The sequence below is a fragment of the Atta colombica genome, unplaced genomic scaffold (assembly GCF_001594045.1).
Source record: "Atta colombica isolate Treedump-2 unplaced genomic scaffold, Acol1.0 scaffold274, whole genome shotgun sequence".
Taxonomy (NCBI): Eukaryota; Metazoa; Arthropoda; class Insecta; order Hymenoptera; family Formicidae; genus Atta; species Atta colombica.
In genome coordinates this window covers 1,643,297-1,669,165 of record NW_017259375.1, presented here as the reverse complement: position 1 = coordinate 1,669,165, position 25,869 = coordinate 1,643,297, and the positions used below count along the sequence as shown (strand labels likewise).

The following is a 25,869-nucleotide window of genomic DNA, read 5'->3' as shown; positions in this document are numbered from 1 at the left end:
TTCTTTCCGGTGATATATACATGGCGCCCTGGATTCTTTCTTCTCTTGAATCTTGCCGAGTGTCCGGATCCCCTTCGGTTTATCATTTAAATTATACACGATTAATCCACACGCGCACGTCTGCAAATATCAAGTTAGAAATTTTGAGAGATTGCACTTTCATGGCCCGTTTTGTAAAGTGGAGTAGAGAAAGCGATACATTTTCTCTAACATCATGCTTAATATTCTTCTAATGATGTTCCTGTAGTGTGACTAAAATAGTAAATGTTTAAGGGTTAAGATAGTAAATGTACATAACTTCACTTTTTTTTCCATATGATGCTTTTTCAATTATATGTATTCATTTATGTGTATTTTTTTAAAAGTGTTTTGAAAATTTGAACATTGCAAGTATCAATTTTTTATTTATACTGAGAAAGAAAAGATTGATTGTAGCAAATTAGATGGTTAAATATGGCATAGTATTTTTAATTGCAGCAATTAATTTTTGATTGCGTTAGTCAAAATCGAAATCCTATACTGACATTACGGATAAATTAATACAACAATTGGCTGCAGCAATCAAAAATTGGCTATTGCATGCAACCAATTAAAAATGCCATATATTTTACCATCTAATTTGTTGCAGCAGCCAATCTTTTCTTTCAGTGTGTCATTTTTTTTATTAATGGGACGATATTTTAATTCCATTTTTGTAGTGCTTACGATAACTATGATCGTAATATTTATTTCGGAGTTTTGATTACAAGAAGAGCTCATAAATAATAAATGTTATGGTCATCATATTAATAGAAAAATCAGCATGTAACATCCTAGATATTCGGCTGCACTGAACGGAGATAGAAAAAATCCGCGATTTCGGCTTCGATCCATTAAACCTTAACTGAGGAGTCGAATAAATCACAAAGGGTGGCCGATGAGCGGATCGCGCGTTGCTTCGCCGAGCTAAGCGAGGAGAAAGCGTATAGTACAGGAGAGAAAAGTCGGGTGGTACACACATCGAAAATGAGCGCGGATACATCATGGTGTACGAGGGTTTGAGCGGGGGCGCCGGTCGAAACCCAGGGGTCGAATCCGTGGAATATTTATGGCGACCGTGCGGCTCCTATTTTTATTTGGTACGAGAAATCGCGCTTGCGGAGAGCTCGCGGGAAACCCGAAAATATACCCCCGTTATTTCGTTTTATCTCCAGCCTATCCGGACTTCTTCCCTTCCCCGTTTTTTCATCCGGCCCTTTTTATTCAGCTCGTCCTCTATCACGTGTTTTCGCACGTTCCTACTGCAGTCATCTCGCTCTCAGTCTCTTTTCGCGCTGGATTGTAGGATAGAAACGGTAGTGCGTCTTTTACTGTAAAAGATTCCTTTTATCTTCACGCCGAGGATCTGCCAAGTCTTTGAACGTCACCAGCGAGACATGCTAATGTTGGCGCGATGAAATCCTGAGCGGTAGAATCCCGGATTTTAATAAAAGCGATAGTCATCCCCTTTGCAATTCTTTTGTTTACTGTCTAACTTACATATGGATGCAGAAAATACAGCTTATACGTATGTTCAATGCTCCATGCGATAAGTTACATTGGAGATCATTCCGAATCAGAACGTGAAAATGTTATGTCGTAATAATCAGCTAAATATGATTTGTCTGTAAATGATAGCAAATTTAAATAACAATACCTCAAAGAAATAAATAAACCACGGTACTTAAACAGCCGGCATTCACCCGACATTCGAACCATTCATCATTCTTCTGCTCAAATCCGCGCAACCAAGTCAGCAATTAATTTTAAGCTCGAATTCACAATAAGCCAGGTTGACGCGCATTCCATGGCCATGATAATTGTGAAAAGAGAGGAGAAAGAGAAAAAGAAAGAAAGGGAGAGATAGAAGGGAGAGATGGGGACAGAATCCGAGAGAAGCTCTCGGGTTTCCGTTCGAATCGGAGCTGCGTTCCCTATTGTTGCGACATAATGCATCATTATGGCAGCTTATTCGCTGCAAGATCCTTGCCAATGGTCCTTCGGCTCCAGAGGAGCGAAAGAAGGAAGGGAATATTCACATTAAGAACCAGATTAGCGGACTTCCATGGTTGGCGTTAGGTTAGTTAAAGGGGGTACTTTTTAAGGGGATTCCCTTGGCCGCGAAACAGCGAGGTTGAACTTCGATATAGGAAAATATCGATAATTCTGCGGGTGGTTTAACGATACATATGCGAGTCCATTTTTTCCCCTCACGATCGATTCCCTTCACTTTACATTAATTTGTTGCCTTACTTTGTGAATTCGTAACTTATTCGTAACTTATTGTTGTATATACATATATCTATTCTCTCTTACTACTAGCGATTCAAAAATAGTATCGAAACATTTTATGTAGAGAGAAGAATAAACTCGAGAGAAGAATAAATTCTTGTATTTCGAATTTATTCGATATTTTATACATCACTGAATTCAATAAGAAAAATAACACAATGTAGAAAATCGATACTTATGCTATAAAGCAAGTGATATGATAATATTGGTTAAAATAATATTTATTTAATGTCTACTACAGTTCAAATTATTTCATTTTATTTTCCACTATAGCTTTTTATAGTATTGTTAATTACAGATTCGATGTAATTATAATTATAGTTATATGATTCTAATTGTATCGAGAATGACACTAATCTTTTTAAATAGATTTTGAAAATTAGAAGATAGGAAGTTATAATTTTAACGAAAAGTAATGTTTTTTGAACCAAACGCGTGCGTTCGGAGGAAATCTTTTTGCGAGATCCGTTTCGAAGGGTCACGTAAAAGAGGAGGAGAGGAGCGGCGGAAAAGGCTTGGGTGGCAGGGTGCCCATTAAAAGTTCCTAAGGGTCAATTTCCAGTCAAATACACTCGAACGGTACCTCGTCGGGGCGGTTGGGCGGTTTCAGACCGCGAAATCGATATTAAAGCCGACCATGTCTATGACGATGAAGGAAAATATCGAAATATCTTATTGAATACAGAGAGAAATATGTCTTAGTGGAAAATCATATTCATAATATTTAAATATTTATACCAATAAAATTCCGTTTTGATTGATCAATTTTCTTACATGTACAAACGTTCTTAAATATAGAAACAAAGAATATGAAAAAAGAAAATATATAAATATGATGTAATGTAGTCCAAAATTGGTTTAAAGGAATTTCTTTAGAAAATGTTAAATTTGTGCAGAAAAATAGTCGAGAGGACTTAACTGAACAAATTTACAAAAAATTATAGATGTCTTCTATAACATTATAAAAATAAATTGGATGACATATCTACCTGGTTCGTGCTCATCGTAACAAAGGGTTAAGACTAAAAACATGATCGAGGCAGGGAATTAACGATGGGTCGACGTTGGCGTCAGGAGCATTGGCACTTTTGCGGTGTGCGTAGGCGAGTGTATGTGTGCGAAAGACCGACATAATAGAGACGAGAGCAAGAATGAGAAAGAGAGACAGAGAGGAAGACGAGGAGGACGACTAGGAGAAAGCGAAGAAAGTTGCCAGGAGGTCGTGGAGCCGTAAAGGGGTGCGATTCCCGCTTGAAAGCGACGTACGAACCCCTCAGGTTCAACGTACAGATAGAGAGGTCGAGGGAGCTGCTGCGAGCATCGCGACGTCGAACATCGTCGACGCTATCGACTCCTCAGGGTCGATGCACTGCACCTCAATCTGACCTAGGTGTCGTATGCATATTCGAAGCTCCTCGCATTATTGCAATTGGTATTTTATTGCAAAGACTACATGCATTTAAATTATGTTTTAGTGATTAACTTTCTTCGGCTCCATTATTGTGCGTTTTTGATCTTTATCGTGAATAGGATTTTCAGAAAATGTATGCTTATACGTGATTGCAGGAAATCTAACAGTATATCTGTTGATAATTATTAAGCATTTATCATTGTAGGAATCTCATGGTTTTTTTTTTATTATAGATGACGAAACGAATTCGATCTTATGGTCGGATATTTTAAATATAATTATATAGTATTATATATAGTTTTATATACAGTTTTATATGGTATAATTATATAGTATTATATACAGATAAAATTAATACAGATAAAATTAATAACTTTTTATCTGATGAAAGATTTTATTTTTTTTTTGCAATTATGATCTAATTTTATTATTTGATATGATATTGCCAGTTTATGAAAGTATATTTAATTTGTATTTATGAATTTATTCAAAAAACTTTCATAAATTGTTTTTAAAATTTGTTTTGTGTTATCCATAGCAATTAATTAACTGTGCTTTATTATGGCACCAAAAGACACCGCGTATATTTAATGTATCCGAGTGCATTGAAAAGCGCGACGGAAATCTCATGACAGTATTTTAATGCGTATTTAAATGCGGTGGAGAACCAAATAATAAACGATAAAAACGCCTGCATGTGGCACGTTATTCGTTACTTTTATCTTTTCATAACGGGGTGAATCAGAGCTACTCGTTAATCCTCATTGTTTCGCGAGTGTTCAGCCTCCGTTCGAACGATCAATTTGTAATCGAATATATCCACTGTGTGCGACGAAAATGCAACGCGGTGCGGAATCCGTAATTGCGAGCGTTAAATTTCACAGCGTATATGCGGTGCGACGGTATGATCGTGGCCAGTCGAGCCAGAAATCCAATTTCGGGGAAAAGAGATTGCACCGCGAACATCGATAGTAAATTGCCCGATAGGACGCGCGAAAAGCAGATGCTATTGTGGTGACATCAAAATTTGATATTAAAGCTGTGTTAAATTTTACAAAATATCTTGATACAAAATCTGCAATTGATTCCATCATTGATTAGATTATGATAAAAGTTAGAATGATTTAAAATTAATGATAATCCTTTACAATTTGTGCGTGATGGATGTCAAAGAAACTAATTGGCAGTATTGGCGAGCATACTAGCAAGCAAGTCGAAAGTTCTTCCGATGAGATTTGCCGCGAACGGATATAGTTTCCCGATGGTCGATCAGTTGGTGATATTAGAGACACATCTTTTCCATTAGAACATGTCAGGCCATACGAGAGCGCGTCAATCTTCGCGTAAATTAGTCCTTCTCAGAGAGAACTCCGTTCCCTTTGGTCCTTGACTAGTACCGGATTCGCTGATTTTGGTCTCCCCCTTTCTTTTACGAAACGACCAAGATCACTCTCCGTCGAATTCACCCATTACAACATTCGTCACTAGTCACTCTCGACGATATTATTTAACTTGTTATAAAGATCGATATGCGGGCGTTATTGAAAATATCAGATATTAGAAAATATAAGTTAAAAAGAATAAGATGCTTTGATACTGGAACATTGACATAGTTTTTGTAGTCTGCATTAAAATTATTTGAAGTATTATACAAAGAAGTCGATGCTAAGTACTTTAAGATTTTAAGAGATGATTTTTCATAAAGTCAAGACGCGCAAAAACTTAATATGATTATAAACACTAGAATTATTTTGATAAGACTTGAAACATATATAAAGTTTTAGCAAAATAATTCTAGTGATTTTCGAAATTTTTAGAAAAAAATGAAATTTTTCCTTTAATTTTGACACCTTATGTCTTTAAAACTAACTACTTCAGACATCTACTCATATGAAAGTCTCATCTTAAATTTGTGTAAAGATTCGAAAAACCCTTTAAAATCTTAGAGTATTTAGTATTCATCTTGTATATTTAAAACATTTTAATGAAACAAATTCAAATCTCAATTTAAGAAAACTTAAATTCTGTCGTATTGTGTGTGTCGTTAAAAGAATATAAAGTCGAAGTTTATAAAATCAAGCAATCTCAGATATCTCAAGATTCTCTGAAGATCATGGCAACCAATTTGCAAGCGTCTCGGATCTTAAAGTTTTTAGATACGCTAGTCAATGAAGTCGTTTTATGATCAATCCATCGGGTATTCGTGGATTACAGCGAACAGCCGCCGCTGAGAATCCACCGAGGGAGGCGAGTAGAAATGGAGATCTAAAAGAGGTATATCGGCAAGACGAAAGATGGAAAACAAGGTGCAGAGACAAGGGTGAGGATAGGAGGAGAGAGAGGATACGGTTTTACCAGAAGTACTCCGAGGGTCTCTTACTAGTCGGGAAGCGGCAAAAGATGAAAGATATCTGAGATTGGCCTAGCCATTCCACTGCAAGCTTGCCCGGATATGGGTTTATATTGCTCTTTCACTTTTATAGCGTTCGACTATAAACTCACCCGAGACGGGCTTTTCGTCGGGCGCCGTGCGTTCACGCTGTGTATTTTAAAAAGTCTCTCGTGCGCGCTTAGAGCTATCGACCGTTATCTCAGGGCGGAAATGCATCGACAGATCATGATTCTGGAGGTTTCAGGTTACCGAGAAATTGTAAATGCTACAGGTAGTTAAATATTCGTATAATATTTATGATTTTAAAACTATGTTCTGGGCAAGAAGTGATTATACTGACGTTTACTGTAACGGTACGACAGAGATAAAACCTAAAGATTTTGAATAATATCCCACTTTGAATGATAATATCTGAACATAGTCTGAATAAGTTTTGAAAGACGCCATAAATGGTAAAATACTAAAAATTTAAATAATTCAAAAGAATGCAGCTGAAAATGATGTTTTGAGGAGATGTTATTTTTATTTGCTTCGAATGATTAGAATATAAAATGAACTCCTCTACCTTTGTATTCTTCACACAGTTTAATACAGTTTAATAACAAATAAATTTATAACTGTTAGACATACATAACAAAAACCAGCTAACCGGAAACTCTAAATCATGCAGTCGAGAAAACTAGTATCTGCAAAGTTACGCCTTTACAACAAAAATGAATACATGAATGTATCAATATATAATTAAACAACAAATGATATATCTGTATATATTGTAATTAAACAGAAAAAGTTTATATATTATGACAAAAGAGATGAAAAAAGATGAAAGAGAAAATTGATTAGTTCACAGAAGAATAAGTTGATGATGAAGTTGACGTTCTCGCCTGGTTATGTTAGTTTACTTGTAGTTTGTATCAGCAAATTGATCTGTAAATGATAATTAGAATTTCATTAATATAATTACATTGGGAAATATCACAACAAATAATAAATAATTATATTCGCGACCGAGGTTTCAATTTTCTTCCAAGTATTACTCGGCGTTTTTCCAAAGGTTCTTAAAAGACGAAAATAACTCTTGAATAGAATCACAAGAACGATGAGCATGTGCGTCCTCGTGTCACAGAAGATATCAAAGGTGCTGATCTCGTCTACAAGATAATCGTTCGCGCGTCACACCACCTTACATTTCCTCGTAACAGGATACCGCTCTATCGCGGGTAGCCTTCCGTAAAATCGTCCCAGCGATATTCCTCCCATATCCCTCAGGTACACCACGCTTAGATCGTTTCCTCCCCCTTTCACATCGTAAAGGAGGGGAGAGTTTATTATTACACCGTGGCGGCGATAAAAGCGAACGGACAATAATAGCGAGAGCTGCGTGTGAGAAGGAAGATGCCCATCACGGAAGTTCGTGTTTTACGCTTGAATATGAGCGCAAAAAGCGCTGGTGATTTTTTGATAACACGGTATACCACTACGGTACAACTACGTCGTTACGGGAAAGAGATGTAGGTTGACCGATATGATGCCAAAATTCGTTATAGCGATGGGAATTAGAGTTAATAGATTATATCTACTTTGATAATTACTATGATCTATCAAAAAATGTCTCAAGAGTGAATATGGAGGAAGTTCGAGTCACGAATGACTTAATTCATTGATATTAATTTTATAATTTAAGATAAGGTATAAAAAAAATATTAAAGTAGAGAAGCACAAAGAAATGCGAATTTTTCATATATATAAAGGTAAAGTCTAAAAACAACAACTAAAAAAACATTAATCAACTATAATGAATTGTGTGAGCGGTTATATTTTATATAGGTACTTTATTCAGTTATTGGATTCGCCGTAACATCAATATTGTTCAATAAGGAACATATACACGATAATGTAGCGGGGCTGCGGTGGCACAGCAAGAATTTGTATAATAGAGTACGAAAGAAAGGAAACGAAAATTGAGACGGGAGGGGAAAAAAGAGGAAACGAATTAGGAGAGAAAAGAAAAAGAGATGTAATCGAAAAGGACCTACAGCGAGTTCTATATCATGAACGATGCACTTGATAGGGAACAGAGGGAAGCAAATGTGCTATTATCGGGTGCATAAAGCGTGCCAGACCGGTTATGCGTATTTACGCACGTTTCCTTAGTGCTCGGGGAGGCTAGGGAGGCAGCGGAGAACGGACAAATTCGCTCATGAATTACCGAGACAATACACTCACACGCAAAGCCACCATGAGGCGAGACACAATATTACTCCCGTAACGACTTTCTCTCTAACCCTTTACCAGTTATGACGCGGATACTTATGCTTGTAGTAACACTCATATGTATGAAGTATCCCAAGGTTCATATAAATTCTTCGATGATCAATCATTTCCTCAAGATAATTTAATCTTTCTTTATCTTTCTTGTTTTTTTACTCTTTTTTGTATTTTTGATATTAAGATTTCTGTTCAGTCACCGCTATTCTCTCAGATTGTAATGTAAGAAACGAGAAGACACAAAAATTCTCGCAAATACATTTGAATAGAAGTATTTGTTAATAGAATAATATCATCTGCGAATTGATAGATTTATAAAATAAAATTGAAAATTTGTTTCGAAAAGAAATTAAATTATATTTATTTTTATGTTTATATCTTATTAATTGGACAGTTTTTCTTATTAATTGGACTATGAAAATAACATATCTCATTTTTTATTATAAATTAGAAAAATAAATTGTGAAATATAATATTTATTCCAGATATATTTGTTAATTAACGAAATAAAAAGAAAGTTTTCGGTAAATATATTTTATCAGTCAGTCCTATGTCGAGTGTATAAGTTTGAAAGTTGTTTTATTAAAACATACCTAATATTTCCATATTGATATATTTCACAAGAATTTTTATTATGTATTTTCTCGCGTCTTCTGACGTCACAATCTAGTGAGTGAATAGATAGTAGTGAGTGAACAGGAATTTAAAATAAAAATCTGTGAAAGGATTATGAGTGACTGTAGGTATGAATATGTTTGTAGGATATTTGAATAATTCGATTTAATAGGATCCTAAAAGTTAAAACAAATTCGCTACGAATGGATTGAATCATCGCACGTTTAAAATTAGTAGTTGAGCGAGGTGAAAGGCCTCGAGGTTTTTTTTGCATTGAAGTGGGTGTTAATGAAATGCTAGCTAATGAAGCAGATGCGTATTAATACCGAATTAGCATGCCGCGTTGATGATGTTGAAAAAAAGAAGAAAAGAAAAAAAAACAATCAGTAATACTGTCGCTTTCATGTGCAAGGCAAACCGGAACCTGAGTGCGTACATCTAGCTTTACGCGCCGCGACTTATAAGTGTCGCGGCGGTCATTAAAATTCATCGAAAGGACGACAGAACCGACACGTCGTTGCGCAAGATTTAAGATAGGCGATTAAGAGAACGATGGTCAAGGTGCTCTCGGAACGGTGAGTAGCCTTGTACTATCGATATATAGCGATCGGTAAAAAGGAGAGGAAAAAATTGCATAATCCGCTCGCGGACAGCGCTCCTAGATTGCAAAACGTATTTGTTTTGCAAATTAACGAAGTATAAGCCCACTGTTTACTAGACTTACACATGTGGGAGTTTATTAAAAGACATAATTCGTAGATGGATTATGACGAGGCATGCTCGATCACTTTGCTTTTTCATATGTATTATTCTTTGTATTCTTTTTCATCAAAAGGCTTTTTATGCTTGTCATATCTTATATAGTTCTTGTAATCTATTCGATTATTTGTATGCTTTGATTTTTTACGATGTCTTATCTCTCCTTTCTAAAACTGTTAAAATGAATTGTCACTCTAAAGAGTAAAATCTCACTTTAAAGACTAAAAATTGAATCACTTTTTCAAAACTGACTCAATTTTTACTCTTTAGAGTAAAATTTCACTCCAACGAATTTAGAGACTATAGTATAATTTTTTTTCAATTTAATTTTCGTATAACTTCTTATAATTTTCAATCCAAAGGACAATTTTATTTTTTATATTAAATATCTTACTGGATTTTAAATTAAAAAATTCTTGTAGATTCTAGTTAAGCTTTACAGAAATCATGTAGTGGCACTGAAATGATGTCATATTTTAAGATAAGGAATACAAAATAATGAATTAAAACAAATTTTATTTCAAGTAAAACTGTAAAATTATAGATCCCCGTTCTTTAAAGGTTAAAGTAAATTGTACAGAAAGAGCTTTTTCCTGAAAATTTTTGAGTAAAGATTGTCCCTTCCTTCATCTTTTCAATGGAAAAGTCTTGTTGCCGTCGCGGCGTCCTTCATCGACGTTCAGGGAAAAGCTCCCCAGCGGTGCGTAACGGTGAACCAGCGGTGGCCAACAGCGTTGTTTCCTCTGTTGTATGCAAATGCAACCGGATGGCGTCAGCGCGTGCCGTGCATTAACAATACTGGTTGACCTTGCGCGATCGATCCGAGATTCCCCAAGGCTCGCTCATTCACTCGTGCGAATCTCCCATTGCAAATGCAACGAGATGGTGACGAAAAAAGATATAACGTCGACCGCTTTATTTTTCCCATGGAAATTGAATTGACGCGAGATGCAGGGCGAAAGACAAAGTATATACTTCCGGCGACGTGATAGCGTCGCTCCGGCGACGTCGAGGAGGCGAGACGCGGAAATGCACGTATTTTGATAGAATCGTCTCCATAACCATCTTCATTCATTTCTGAAAATTCTCCCGCTCGCTTTTCCACCACTTTTCTCTCTGTTTTGTAAACCGAGCGAATAATCGTTGAACGGTTTCGAAACTATTTCAAGACATTTTCTTGCAGATACGCTTTCCAGATCCACTCGTAGCGAGACGAAAGAAAATCCCGCGATTTGAATTCATCCGATATATATTGGAGACGCTCGGCGTTTTTCTTTGGTGAATAAAGCGCCATTCGAATTGAAAGCGTATTCTGTAAGGAAATGGAACGAGAAGCATATATCTATCAAAATTGAAGATTAAAACTGCTGCAGATGAGATTAAATTTCAATGCTATAAATATACAAAGCTATACTTAGATTTTATTATTTGATGTTAATAGATATTACTAGATAATATCTTTTTCGAAAACGACAACTCGAAAGAGACAATTGATGTTATATGTATGTTTTTCTGGATGTGTGCCACTGAAAGTTAAACTTATCAAGACACTCGTAGTCATATGCTACGCTCCATCGAATGTATAAAACTTGTTAGTCGCAAATAAATGCAGAGACGATTTTGTTCAGATGATCTGGAGAAAATACTGCAGTCACGGACGATTTGCTTCGCTCTCGAGAAAGTTATTTGAAAATGCCATAATATCGGATATTCGAGAAGTTTTGTTAAAACGTGAATATATCATATATTTTGTGGATATGTATAGAATATATATATATTATATGTAATCTTGTATCTTTTGTGAGAAAGTATAGAATATATATTTATTATTTTTCGTTATTTTTATTATCCGTTCAACAATAGAATTTTTATTTGGGAGAAAGAGAAAATTAATTATAAAATTGTTTCTCCTGTTGATGAAAGATGCACTTTGCTTATTATAGTGGAAAAATATTCATACTAAAAAATAATACATTTTTGAAATAAAATCATATTTATTGTTTAAAAACGGAAAGCTATGCGAATACAAGATATTCCATGGTAGTACAATCGGGAAAGAGATGATTTTACATAAAAAAATACGTTAAAAATACACAATGAAATTTTTTATACGAGGCTTTGTTTTCGGAAAAATCAACTTTAAACATTCATCGAATATACATGTGTTTCGACTTATAACGCACCTTACTATAATACTATAGATATAATACTATCTCCCGTGTGTTGCATTGGAGAATACACAATAAAATAGGATATTTGCGTACGATAAATTTTATTATTTTATAAATTATTGAAAATGTTGCCCGAAAACTTTATATAAAAAAATTTTATTCTATATTTTTGATTTATTTTTTTGTGCATAATCATCTCCTCAATTGTACTACTGTTATTTATGGAACAATGTATATTTCCATATACCTAGTAACGGATTGCGATTAAAGCAACATCATTTTAGGAAGAATTGATTGTTGGTCCTCGAATAAGTCGTGGTATAAAAAGGAAAGGATCAGGATTGTTGGTTCTCTCTTGCTTGAATTTTTTCGACGACCGCAGAAGATATCACATTGATTTCTAGAAGCTAGACCTTCCGTCTCCGTCGACCAGGAACGATCTTTAACTTTCCCGGTTTCCGCCCACCGAAACCCCAGGAAAATTCTGCTCGTTCGCCATCCTCTTTCCTTCCCTCCCTCCTCCTACCTTCTCGTTCGAAAGCTCTTCCTAACACCGACCAGTTGAGCTCTAATTGCGTTTCCCGCCTAGCTCGGTCCCTCGGTCCTTCCACTATAGTCATTCCTCTTCAAGCTTTCGGACTGGAGCCTTTTATACACATATGCGCGTGCGCATGCACGTACTTACGTACACGCGCGCGACGTCGCTCGCAATCCGGAATTCCTTGCTGAGGGGATGTTGCGACAGGATCTGCTCGATCGGACGCATCCAATACACCCCTACGCTGAAGCAATGGTCCGCGACCGGATTTTCTCTCGGAGGTAATTCAAGGATCCGGATTGCCGAAGAGAAAGAGAGAGATAGAGAGAGCGAGAGAGGGGGGGGGAGGCTGTCGATTCAAATATACGATGGCGTATGAGATTTAGCGATTTCCATGAAGAGGATAAACGCGAAAACGTTTAACCCATTAGCTGCCACCGTTCACGTTCGAGAATCGCGTTAAAAGCGGCAATAAACTTCGTCCTTGGTCTCTGAGCGACCATAAGCCTGTCAAGATAAATTGACTGTCGGTGTTGCAAGAATACTGTAGCACATTATGCAATTTATCGTTATCAATGCCTGAACGAGTACGACGATCATTTATTTCTGTACCTTTGTGTTTCCCAGAAATTGTGTACATGACAGTTTATGTACGGAGCGAAAAAAAAAGATTTGCTTGCACAGCATATTTTATGCTGTCGTGGCAAATTTCGCCAGTTGTTATATCGACAGGAAGAAGATTGATTAAAAAATGCTAATTTTATTTGCTGGAAATGTAATTTCCTGCTGAATTTACAATTTATTTCCCTAGATTGATTCTTATTCTGGGTAGCTAAGCTTTCACATAAAATCTGCAGTAACCGCGCTAGTTCTGCTGCGGCAGTGCTTCTTCTTCAGATTAAAATAGAATTAGCAAATATTTGTACGTATGGCACACAAGTCGACGATTGGTAATCTTTGGCTCTTTTGATTCTAGAACAAATCTTTTTAATTTTCAATTCTTTTTAATGGGGTAAGACCGCTTTTTAATCAGTGACTTCTCTCAAGCGTGGACATGCGGAATCAATCTTGAAATCGCTGAGTCTCGATCTTTCTCACAACGGGGAGAAACCGCAGTGAACGGGACGATTGCGCCCCAACTTCCTGTCCCTCCCCTCTTTTTTATACGTTTTTTCCTTCGCACCTATCGATCTCGTCTTTCTCGCTCGCAAGTCTTTACGCCCCGCCAATCCCGTTCGTGTTTCTGATCTTCTCACCCTCTTTGCGAACGCGGCAAGAACCGCGGGCTTCGCTCGGAATTGCTACCCCCGTCTCTAAGACCACCCTACGAACTCGACATACAGATCTCCTTAATTGATTTAAGAAATAAATCACTCGACTGAGTGTCGGGTGAGCGGACAAACCGTACATGCGTTCGATTTATTCTTGTTCCTACTTCCGTTTTTCTTTTCCAGAGACAAATCGCACCCCGGTGTAAGCGTTTTACAGAATAAATTAATATTATATATTATATATTAATAATAAATTAATATTAATATAGTAAAGAGCTACTGCTCTTTTTATCTTTCTTTATGGTTGCATATTGATTAAGTTGACCTTCTCGTGTTACGACTGTAACAAGATAACGAATTCGCACAGAATAAAATGGACAGATGCGCGTTCTCCATATTTTCAATTCTGTTATTAATCATGAAGTCGGGTTCAACATTTTTTATTGGAATCATTAATGAATTAATCTGTTTTATTATGTTAAATTATTTGTTTATCCTTTAAGTTAGAATTGGATGTGTCTCATGACTATTTTACATTGTTCATTGTTTAATAGAGAAACATGTATGTTTCATGTTATCATAAATAAACTTCTTTGATACATTTTGTACACATTGATTTGTACACATGATAAATGAACAAAACTACTTCGGATCCAATTTTACCTTTCTGGATGAAAATCTACCTTATTATTAAATAGAAGATTAAATTTCTGTAAAGTAGAAAACAAAGTTTTTATTGAAACTTTGTTAAAATTGGTATTCTGAATTTTTAATAGTGTGATTATATTATTTGACTATATTATGTTAAATTGATACTCAACATTTCTCAATGTTAACACATAATTTATGAAAAAGTGAACAAAAAGGATATTTTTAAAAATATAAATTCTGAGATAAATAAATAAAATACGTGTAATTTAATGACAAATATTAATTTTTTCTAAAGAAATATGCTTCCACAATTTGCTTATAAATTATGTCAGTGTTACATTTTTTGTGAGAATTTTTTGTTACATTATATTTATATTACTTTCTAACATATTTAGTTTATGATTAATACAAAAATTTAAGTAGGCCATTTGAGACATATGACATATATATTAAATTTATGATACAAATTTTTCAACTGTGTATGTGTAAGTAATATCATCTCTTAGAATGTCTCATGTCTCATGAAAATATCACGTTAATTATGTTTGTATAATTAAATACTAAGTTTTATGTTGTAAATGCAGGGATTGAGATTCAAGAAAAAAAGATGGCCAACTAATCCGCGAATCGTTCAATCGTAGCGCTGTTTCCTGTTAATTAATACTTCACAAGAGATTCAGAAATGGCTATTAAAGTAGGCTCGATTCCGGCTATCCGGCTACTTCGCTTCGGGATGATCCAGCGACCGTGCTATCTCGTTCCGTCTCCGGCGACCAGTTTACTTGTTATGAAAGTTTAAATTAATTTCGAGGTAATTTCCGTGCGGTAATGGCGATAGCCGCGCGCGATGGGAGCCGCAGGAGGTCCTCGGTCTTCTAGAAGGCGGCCTGGTTGCTGCCTCCGTCTTATCGCTGGAAAAACAATCGAGTCCGTTCCTCCGTCCCTATATCACGTTCCTGTCAACTGCCTGGTGCGGGAAGCCAGGAAATATCGCCCTCGCGGTCCGATTCATACCCGTAGAAACTTTTCTGCGGCACCTGCGTCTCCGGGGGCTGATCAAGTTCGATGTCTCGCGGAGTTACGAGGCGCACCTGCCGCGCATCCCGATGTTGCGATTTCGCTGGCGATAACTAGAGATCGGATTACGCGAATAATTTAATATGCGTCCGCGTGAAAGCCTTGGAGAAGATTCTGAGAATATCAAATGAAGTAGAAATGGAAGAGATCTCAAGCTGTATTTTGATAAGTACTTTCAAACAAATTATTAATACATATAATTGGCGATAGAAAAAAAATTGGCAATTGAAGTTAAAAATTAAAGTTTTAAACTTATAATCGTAAATGGCAAGGTATTTAAAAAAAATTATAATTAAAAACGTATTATCGGATTTGTTTAAGGTTATGTGTGTTTCTAATTCCAATTAATTTTTATCTTAATTTTAGCTGATCTATTTCAAAGTAATAAAGTGCTCGTGAATTGAATTAAGAAAAAATGCTTTTACTTTCATTAAAATCAAGGGATTAATATATTACAAACTCATTAAATCTTAATATTTATAAATAAAAATTAATAAATTAATTATAAAAATTAATTAATTATAAATATTAATTATTAAAATATTTAATTAAATAAATATTAATTATTATTAGTTTATTTTTTTTATACTATCATATATGTACATTTGAGAATCGTGTCATGAACGAGATTCAAATGGAAATTATAAAAAAATTAGAGTATTCTGTTATTCACGACGACTGTCATGTTCTTTTATGCGATGAGGCATGATATCGATTACAAAACTTAGAAAACAACGTGTCCATTACTGATGGTGTAGTAAATCAGGAAGCAATCTTGTACTTTAAATTCTCTCCACAGCGAGAATAATCAAACTCATACTTTCGATGGAAACGAATGTCCTCGTGCAGCTCCAGCAGGCATAATAAATATTATTTCAGAGAGGTATGCTAGTAAGTTATATCTAAGTATAACCGCGAGAATAAAGTCGATTTCACACGGGCCATAAACTGACGTACTATAAATCCTTTTTACGAAAGTTAGATTAGTGATTGTTAAATTAATTTTAACAGATAGTAATTCCATGATTTTCAAAATCCCTTTACTCAGAATTCTGTTAATTTAAAAAAATAATTTAAAATAAAATAATCTAATAATTTAAAAATAAAAAATGTGCTACCAAATTTTAATAATAAAAAATTAACACAAATCAAATAAATGATTATTATTATATAATAAATAATGCAATTAATTAACTATAATACAATTTAAAAACTCGTAGAGTATTGTACCTCCTTTTAAAACATTTAAAAGAAATTGTGATTTTCTATTTTTGTATGTCACAAATTTACTCAATTATTGCTGTTGAATTCACCGATAAATCCGTTTTGATAAAGCTGTTCTGTTCGTGTGAATCCGGCATAACTGTCGATTCAGTTTTGCCACGACCTTAAGTTGAAATTGTTCGGTACAAGAACTAGAGGAGAGCTGTCGCAACGAGCGGACGTGTCCGAGATGTGTGCGAAGAGCGAGATATTGAGTGGTATCGTTTCCACGTAATAGGCAATACGTTATTGAGGCTCGGCCTCGAAATGTACTTCTATTCCCATGTTAATGTGGATTATTGAACAGCCCTGTTCATGGTTAGCACAAATGCTAAAGTTCGTGGAATACACACCACCGCGTGACCGTGTCGTGAGACCTGCGGGCATCGTTGCACTTTTGCGATCGGCCGACCAATCGAATGGTCGATCGATGGGCCGTTTCGTCACGCAGATCGATCTCGGTGATCGAGCTGACATTATTACATGTGTCGTCGACTTTTGTCGCGCTGCGATGCACCGGACTTTCTATCTGCTTTGTTCCGTCTGTTCGCCACGGTTGGAGAACGTTTGTAATTAGATGTAAAAAAAAAAAAGAATTGATTTTCCATAAAAGTCATCTTTTCTCTCTTTTATGAGATTAATAAAAATATGTTACTCAAATAGATACAAGAAAGAAGAGTTGAATTTCTATAAATAAAAAAAAAATTTATCTTTTATATATTCATATATCGACGTTAATATTAACCTTATAAAAAAATTTAGTTTCATAGTTAACGAAATATTAGCGAAAAAATTAAATTAATTATACTAGCTGTAATCAATATTAGATATGTTTCCTGTATCACTGTCATATCTTTTCCACATTGCATGATTGTCCATCTCAATTATCATGCACGAGAACGCGTTGTAATTATCCGTTATCCATCCATTCGTTCATCATGATCCTTACGAAAAAACTTTCTCGGGGCGAGGTAATTGTGGTTTTCGTGCGGGTGAGACGAGAATTGACACGATATCCGGGCGACGAAGAGAGGGCACGTTAGTGGAATAGAAATGGCGAAATAAAACGAGCCGCGAAAGATCAAGGTCACCGGCAGCGAACGGAGCCAATTAGCTAGCCATAGACTCGATTAGCTAGCCGGCGGAAGCTCCGGACTGGCAAAACTACGCGTATAACGGGTCGAAGGATATACAGGCACTATAAGTACTATACTTAAGCGGATAACCGAGTGCTTGTGTCCATTAACGTCTCTACTGCCGGTCGCTGATACTTTCCGAGATACTTTTCCGCCTTTTCTCTCCCGCTTGCCTTGCACGTGATCCGCGCGCGAGGCGAGTGGAGAAATAGATAGATAGAAAGAGGAAGAAAAAAGAGGGAAAGAGAAAGAGAGAGGCTTGCTACGAATTCATCTTAGATTGTAACGGTATTCGCTTCTGTTGAATATGCACCGCCTACACGCCCAATTTTTTTGCACCGGTGAACTTCGACCTGACACCGTATGGTAGCACTGTAAGCTCCGTTCTCCAACGGTTTCAAGAACGGTGAATGAACTTCTCATAAATAAGTTCGTAGAATCTTTTCATATCCATATTCGAAGAAATAGGCAGGCAAATATCCAGTCTTAATTTCGATATACCTACTCTTTTGTGGAAATATTGGAAAATGTTATTGGGTAACTTATTTCGTTACAGTCTCTTTTTATACTTTTTATACTCTTTTAATTGCACAGATCAGAATACATGTCGCTTAGAAATTAAGAACAAATTGGCTAGGAAAGTTTATAGCAACCATAATCTCTTTCTGTAAAAAGAAGTAAAATAATTGTACAAGTGGCTGTAGAAGATAATAACTTACAATTAATTGAGATAGGTGTTTAGACAAACTCGTAGAATAATTGCTACCGGTTTCGTTGGATACTGTCGGCATGCAACACGATGATACTCGATTTACAGCTTTACCGTTTACTCTTACTACTTGTCGGAGTTAGTTTCCCGCGTAAGTAAAAGTATCGATAAACACGTAAGGCGGCTTTCATTGGATACACCAAGGGACGGTCTCTCTTTCTCTCTTTTTCCAGAGAGAATTTAGAATAGCATATATGGTACGGGAATCGTAATCCTGCTTGTGAGGATTCCACAAGAAGTCCGTGCCATCCCGCTTCGAGGATCATGGCTTTGTCCGGCGAATAATGGCAGAGCAAACGGGAGGCGTTCGTCGGAATTAAAACGTGAGCCTGTGGATGTTCGGTGGTTCCGAGTGAAAAGGGCTGCTGTACAAAGAATTCCTCTTTCTTTTCTCCCCTTCACTCTTTCTCTTCACAACTATCCCTTGCCGAGAAAATCCGCAGAGAATCTCTTAGAGTTGTATACACATGTGACGATATATGACAATATCAGGCGAAGAGAAAGTAGAGATTCAATAATTTAAATCTTCAGTTAAAGATTAAAGCGACCCTCAGACGATCAATATTATTGCACAATATTTGATGTAACACAATATTATCGATCATCTGGAGGTTACGTTGAGTTTCCAGACTATTTGTTTTAAATTGTTTAATAAAGAGGTTTCTTTTAAATTGTTTAAAATAATTGTAGAATAGTATTGAATATCTAGAGGCCGCATTATATAGTATTTCATTATTCATATTTTTTCTTGTTATTTTTCTTAAAAAAATGAGAGATATTTTTATGTAAACATCTTTAATCTTAGCGCAACATATACTGAGATCTGTGATGAATTGTTTAGAGTTTTTCGATTAAACAATTGAAGAAAGCTTCAAGAATATCGATTATCATTAGTCACAAATGTATCATAATTTATCAAGAAGAAGAATAATTTTAGAAAAGCAAACAACTATCACACAAAAATAATGTAGGGCGTGCTATAGAAAGAAGAGTTAAAACGTTCTTTATCAGAAGTCGAAGCAACTCCTGACTTCGTTTGTCTTAATCTAAGAATATATAGCGCGGTAAAAAAGAACGAATCCGCGAGTAGTGATCGTTAACTATCCTTAGCACCAAATCTTCTCCATTTCCATTAGAAGGAAACCTTGCCTTTCCCCGCGAACGAGAAACAGGCTAATCTCTCGAGGGGTTAAGCGATCGCTTATAACGATTTTCTTAACCCTCCTTGCGAGATCCCTCGCAGTCCAACACCCTTTCCGTCTCTCCTCTCTATATCCCTTATAACGTGCGAGTCCGTGAGAGCGACGATCTATCACTATCATCTGAGATTGAGACTTTACGCTTTCGACGAAAACAAACTACCGCGTCGTACGCCATATTGCCGGCTGCTTTATATTCGCCGATCCTTCGTGAGCAACGAAAATGAACTACTGCTCGACGTCGTAACGTCACGTGCGTACGTCATTACGCCTCCTTTTTCGCAGGGAAACGACGCGATGCTTTCCTCGCGAATGTTGAAAATCATCGGTTCCCCTTTCCCGGGTGATGCATACGACATCGCAATGCTCACCGAAAATATTGCAATACGTGATCTTTCTACGCCAGGAACGCTAATGCACGCGAGATATACAAGGTATATGGAATATCCACTGGATATGTTTTTCAGATATTCGCAGATTTTGCGAATGTATGGCTTAGAATTTGTTCCAAGCTAGCATTCATAGTCGGTTTTTTAAAGATCATGTTAAATAATACCTTAATATCATAGACGTAATATCTAAGCAAGCTGACACTAGTTAATTAGTCGTTATTTTGATATTAAAATCATTTTTACATCAAAATGATGATAAATAACATTAGATTGTTTGTTAGAATGCTAGTATAATTCTGTGATTGGCTTAATATCTTAATATCTCTAGCTGTTCTCTAATAAAAATTTATGCATTTCTTAAACATCCATTAAATTACTCCGTTACATAATATTACTGGATTCTTAGTTGTAACAATATTGCGTAGAAAATGGATAAGAATTTAATAAAAATTCTATTCAGCTGAAGCAGTTTTTCTGATAAAAATATGTGCAACTTACTTAGACACCTGCTCAGTTATTATTTAGTATTGATAGATTATTATTAGTTAAAATACATCTGCATCTATTTTTGTTCAGTAAATTCAGTAAATCCAGATTTTACGCATCTTTTGAGCGTAGTAATTGCAAGCAAAATATTTCGACTGAGATTCTAAGAAATTTTATTATATTTTTCAGATAATTAAACAGAATTATATTGTCCAGTAACTGCTAAAAAAATGTATGAAATTTTTACCTCTAAGATTAATTGTTTACTTTTACAAAAATTATTAAGTAAGTCTCACATATATTTTAATATGTTTAGAAAATATTTGTAAGGTTCTGTATTAAAAAAAATTGTATATAAATGTTATAGTATCAGGATTAATAAAGAAATGCACAAAACACAAATAGATTATCCTTGGTTTTAAATATATATAAAAATTGATGTACCGATCTATGATTAATTGCAAGATTAAAATGACAGTCATCTTTATTGAATTTATGTTCATTATCATAATTAAAGAGAAATATCGTGTTATTGAAATCCTCCAATATGCTGATGTGAAGGGCAAAGGAATTCGTCGTAAAAAATGATCGCAATTTCAATTTAGCAGTCTCGCTTGTACGTGCTCAATATGCTAACATAGGGATTATAATATGAAAATATAATAAGCGGTAAAAAATAGAAGCAATAAATTATATCTTGTGTTTCAAATTTTATTCACAGCATTCATTTTTTATATTAATATGAAGTGTCGGCAGCTTCGAAATAATATTTCTAAAATGCTTTCAAGATAATCCTTGGATATAAGATATAAATAGATATCATTCGCGCTGTTATAAATTTAAACGCTAACAAAATTAGTGCACGCGCAACACGGAGAACCTGCCCATTGCCGATCAATTAATTCAGGAAGCTGCTTTTAATCGTTAACCGGACCGACGAGGGAGCATTCCTGGTCGAGGAAGCGCGCGAGTAAGGATCCTCGCGAGTGTAATTCCGCTCGTAATAAACAGGAACACATCGTTATCGACATGGTGCGATCGCACGAAACGAGCCGGACGAGAGAGTGAGCTCTCCAGGGTCGCGATCGCAAATATTCCCTCGTGTGTAATACGCCGGACGATTTCTTTATTTAAACGATACGGCCGGCCAACGCCGTACATCACCGCGGCCAACTGGAAAAAAAGGCATGACACGTCGTGCAGTTGAATATTATTAGACCGTAGAGAAGAAAACGACGCGGGTAAATGATCGCGCTCAGCAGATCCTCGTAAGATTATTGCATCTGCAATTTATACTGTTCGTAGAAACACGGCCGTGGACGAACATCATAAGTTAAATGCGAGTTGAAGTTCTTTTATAAAGTATCTTCATTTCCTTTCATTTAATTTTTCTGATCAGATCAGCATGGGGTTCTTCTTGGCATAAATTTGATCGTATCTTCTCCCATCTTTTGCTAATATTCAACGTTAAATATCTTGTAATTTTCGAATTAAAACTTCTCCCTTATGATTTTAGATAAAATTTTCATTTTGTGAGAAAAATGTAAATTCTTCATTAATTGTTTCTATATGTACATATACTGCTGTAGGGAAGTTTAAAAAGAAGTTTTCATATGGACCATTCACGAGTTGCCAGAGAAAGATCGCCTGAAAATTCGCGCGCAATGCGACTAAAGTACGAGTGACTCACCGGTGAACGACTCCTTTCGAGTGCATGTGCTTGAGCGCGGCGACCAGCTGTCTGGCATAGAGCCTCGCCATGTTCTCGTCCAGTTTACCGGCCGGCTGCTCCTTAATGTGTGTGCACAGGTCGCCGCCGGTCGCGAGTTCCGTCACGAGATAGTACACAGATCCGCACTGCAAGCAGTCGTTAAATTAAACCGTTATCGATTCATGTCGATAACGCGACTTTCATAGGGGAAGTACAACAACATGGAGATTCTACGTTTGGGCTTTTAAGTTCTTAGATTCTCGCGGTGCTGTCTTTGATACCAGATTCTAAAATCTATACAATCTCTATGTATTTAAATTTCAATACTGTACAAAAGATACGTCTTATGTCAGACATATTCTGTAGAAATCTGAATTCATTGAAATTACAAATATCAACATTTCAAAGTAACAATATGAAAAATTTGCGGGCTATGAATTTTATACTATTTTAGAAACCTCAAGTTAATTTTTGTCGAAAATAAGGAGATATTATGGAAAGTAAATATATAGTTTATTTTAAAAAACCACATTAATCAAGTATTTCTTTCGCAGATATCAGATTTATAAAACTGTCATTTACATGAGAAACCCTGATTTATATAGTGATTTATGTTTTCCTGTCATTATATTTTCTAAAAATACATTCAATGAATCACTTTAGCATATTGAAATTTGATGTTATGAGTTTACTCTTTTTTTTATAAATTATGTATATTTTTTGATAATAACATTAGATATTATAGCTTTTTTGGAACTATAACTTATTTTATAACATCTTTGGAAATAATTACATTTGCAGAATTTTCTATTAGCTCTCTATCAACTAGTTGGATTTGGAAGGCACAGTTGATTTTTTAATTGTGAATTCTAATAGATAAATTTAAATCTCTAGAAAATTGAAATACAATCCAACTTCTAATACCAACTTCTTAAATTTTTCCATTTTTCAATTCTCTAAAAATTACATTTATATGATTTCTAAAATGACCGACTTAATTATATTATAATTCAGAAGTAAATTGCACCAAAAGAAAGCAGTTTGTGAAGGATAATTCATGATGATGCGCTTTAAATTTATTAAATAACGTTAATACACCGTGTATAATTTTTTCTCATCTTTTTATTTCGTGCGGCCCGGTGTCGAAGTACGGCCATACATTTTAGTCGCTGCTGAAAACGGAGCAACAAACACATCGAGCTGGGGAGAATCTGCTCTCGACTGGGACTGGTCACGCGAAATTAATCACGTGCATTTAAAATGCATCACGAGGCGGAGGCGCATCGTAATTATCGAGAAAGCGTTTCCCGAATTTCGCGCGCGATCGCGAAACATGTGCGTGGGCTTCGTCGATTAAGCGATTACCTTAATGCAACAATATGCATGCGGCGACGTCAGGGGAGCGACGCGTTCACGCATAGCCGTCGAGTTACGATCGGAGTGATTCGTTGTGCCTGGCCAATGGCGAGTCGGTGTTCTCCGAATGCCGATGATTATTTAATTCTTTAGGACTGGTTGTATCGGTATATTCGGCCATAGCCTGATGCTTTAATTATGAATCGCGTGGATCACGAGAACCGAATAAATTTCACACGCGCATATTAACGATCAAATATTAAGCACGAGATCGGACGAGACGAGATTTTCAATTTGCCTTTTTTCTTTCGCTGACTACTACGCTAATTATTCCAAGAACTTCATTAATCGTTTAAGCAGTTATCATCAGTTATATTAAGTATTAAGTTATTTGACGGTACTGATTCGTGGTATCATATGTAATAATAGTTTACCAAAATGCCAGAAGTGTCTATTTCGAGTACTGGTAGAATAAATTTCAGAGATGTCTAATCAGACGATATCGATTAAAATAAATATCAAAAGCGTTTGTCCTGATATCTGATTATAATCGCAAAGTAAACGCTAAAAGAAACATTGTAATCATATAAAATCTAGATCTTTCAAGGCTTGTAACGCGGAAACGATTCATAGGATCAAGTTATGTCTATTGAGACATTTTTTCAGAATGAAGAGTATTACAACATATCCAAAAATTAACCAAATCCGTAGAAAGACATTTTCCATAAGATTAGTGTGGGATCCTTTAAAAAAAAAAATATCACTTCGCTTAATTTAAGTTTTACTCCGCACTATTCTGTTCGGTGTACTGAAGACAGCCGAAGGGAAACTTGGCTGATAGAAACTAAACGAGAATTTCTGAGAGTTTGGAGACCACTTGCGAAGTCAATTCATCAGAGATGCACACCGCTCTATCCCACTTGGCTAAGATCACCGTTTCGTTTTGACGAGGACTTGTATATACAGAGCTTGCCAACCAAATCAACTGGAGTTAGGGTGGAACATGAGATATCCGATTTCGATATATCACCAGGTAGGAGTTAAAACAGGAACGTAAATTCGGTGTATGTAAATAAGGAATAGGCACGATGGAAAAGCCGAGATGGGAAAGGAGCCGAACGTGGAAGTCATTTGCGAAACAAGAAGCGTATGGAACTTCGCTTTCGCAACTCGTGCCAAAAAGCTGTGCATCAGTTATAAGATCTTATTCCCGAGTGGAATTTAAAGTGGATTTTTCTTTAGCGCGAATTTAACATTTGTATCTTTCGATTCTACGATCTGACAGAATTTCTGGATTATTTTTATCGATCATTTGAATCGTCGTCTTTCCCCGAAAGTTGCTTACAAAATAAATGCGGACTCTCATTTCAAGTTTTGCAACTTCGACTTTTCTAGGTAATAAATTGTTTTCTTACGCTGAAAAAAAAAATTTTACTGAAAAAACTAAATTTAATAAATAATTTGAATATAGTGCAACTAAATTTTTAAAATAAATATAAAAATATATTTATTTGATAGAGGAATTATTAATTTGATTTGATCATTTCTTTTATTGAGTAAATATTTATTTACTGTAGAAAGAAAATATTTAGTTGGCACAATTCAAATAAATGTTCATTAAAATGTAAAATATTTTTTCTTAGTATAATATATTTGCACAATCGATTTCCTTATCTTGCATTCCGGACAGACTGCTTTATAACAAGACGAAAATAAGTTTACTCGAATTGTTCTTGCGGTATTATCTAAAATGACATCATAGACTTACAATGAGGCAATTCCAGCTCGTATAACCAACTGAAAATGCGGTTGTCGTCACGTATATTTTTATAGTGATTTCGTCTCCCGAACAAGGGGAACGTTGGTGTCGTCGAACATCAGGCAAGTCGATTCGTCGTAACATCGGTACCGACATAAAATCGCGCGAGCGGCACGTTTACGGCCGCTGTCGGCTGACAATAATGACCTTAATTGGCGCTTAAAGCGGCTTTCTTATCCTGAGCATGAGTAACGCGTTGACCGCTGGACATGCATCTTCGTAAAAATCGACAGGCACGTGTGCGCTTTCTTATTATACAGAATGATTCAGAACGG

At 35.7% G+C, this 25,869-nt stretch overlaps 1 protein-coding gene across 1 annotated transcript in view; it reads right to left on the bottom strand.

Annotated features, from left to right (window-relative positions):
• Nucleotides 1-25,869, bottom strand: part of LOC108689628 (MAP/microtubule affinity-regulating kinase 3-like) — a 54,627-nt gene that overhangs the window by 14,764 nt on the left and 13,994 nt on the right. The window contains exon 3 of the mRNA XM_018196485.1: nt 22,399-22,565. Within this exon, the coding sequence (XP_018051974.1) occupies nt 22,399-22,565 (167 nt within the window). The remainder of the gene's footprint in view (nt 1-22,398; nt 22,566-25,869) is intronic.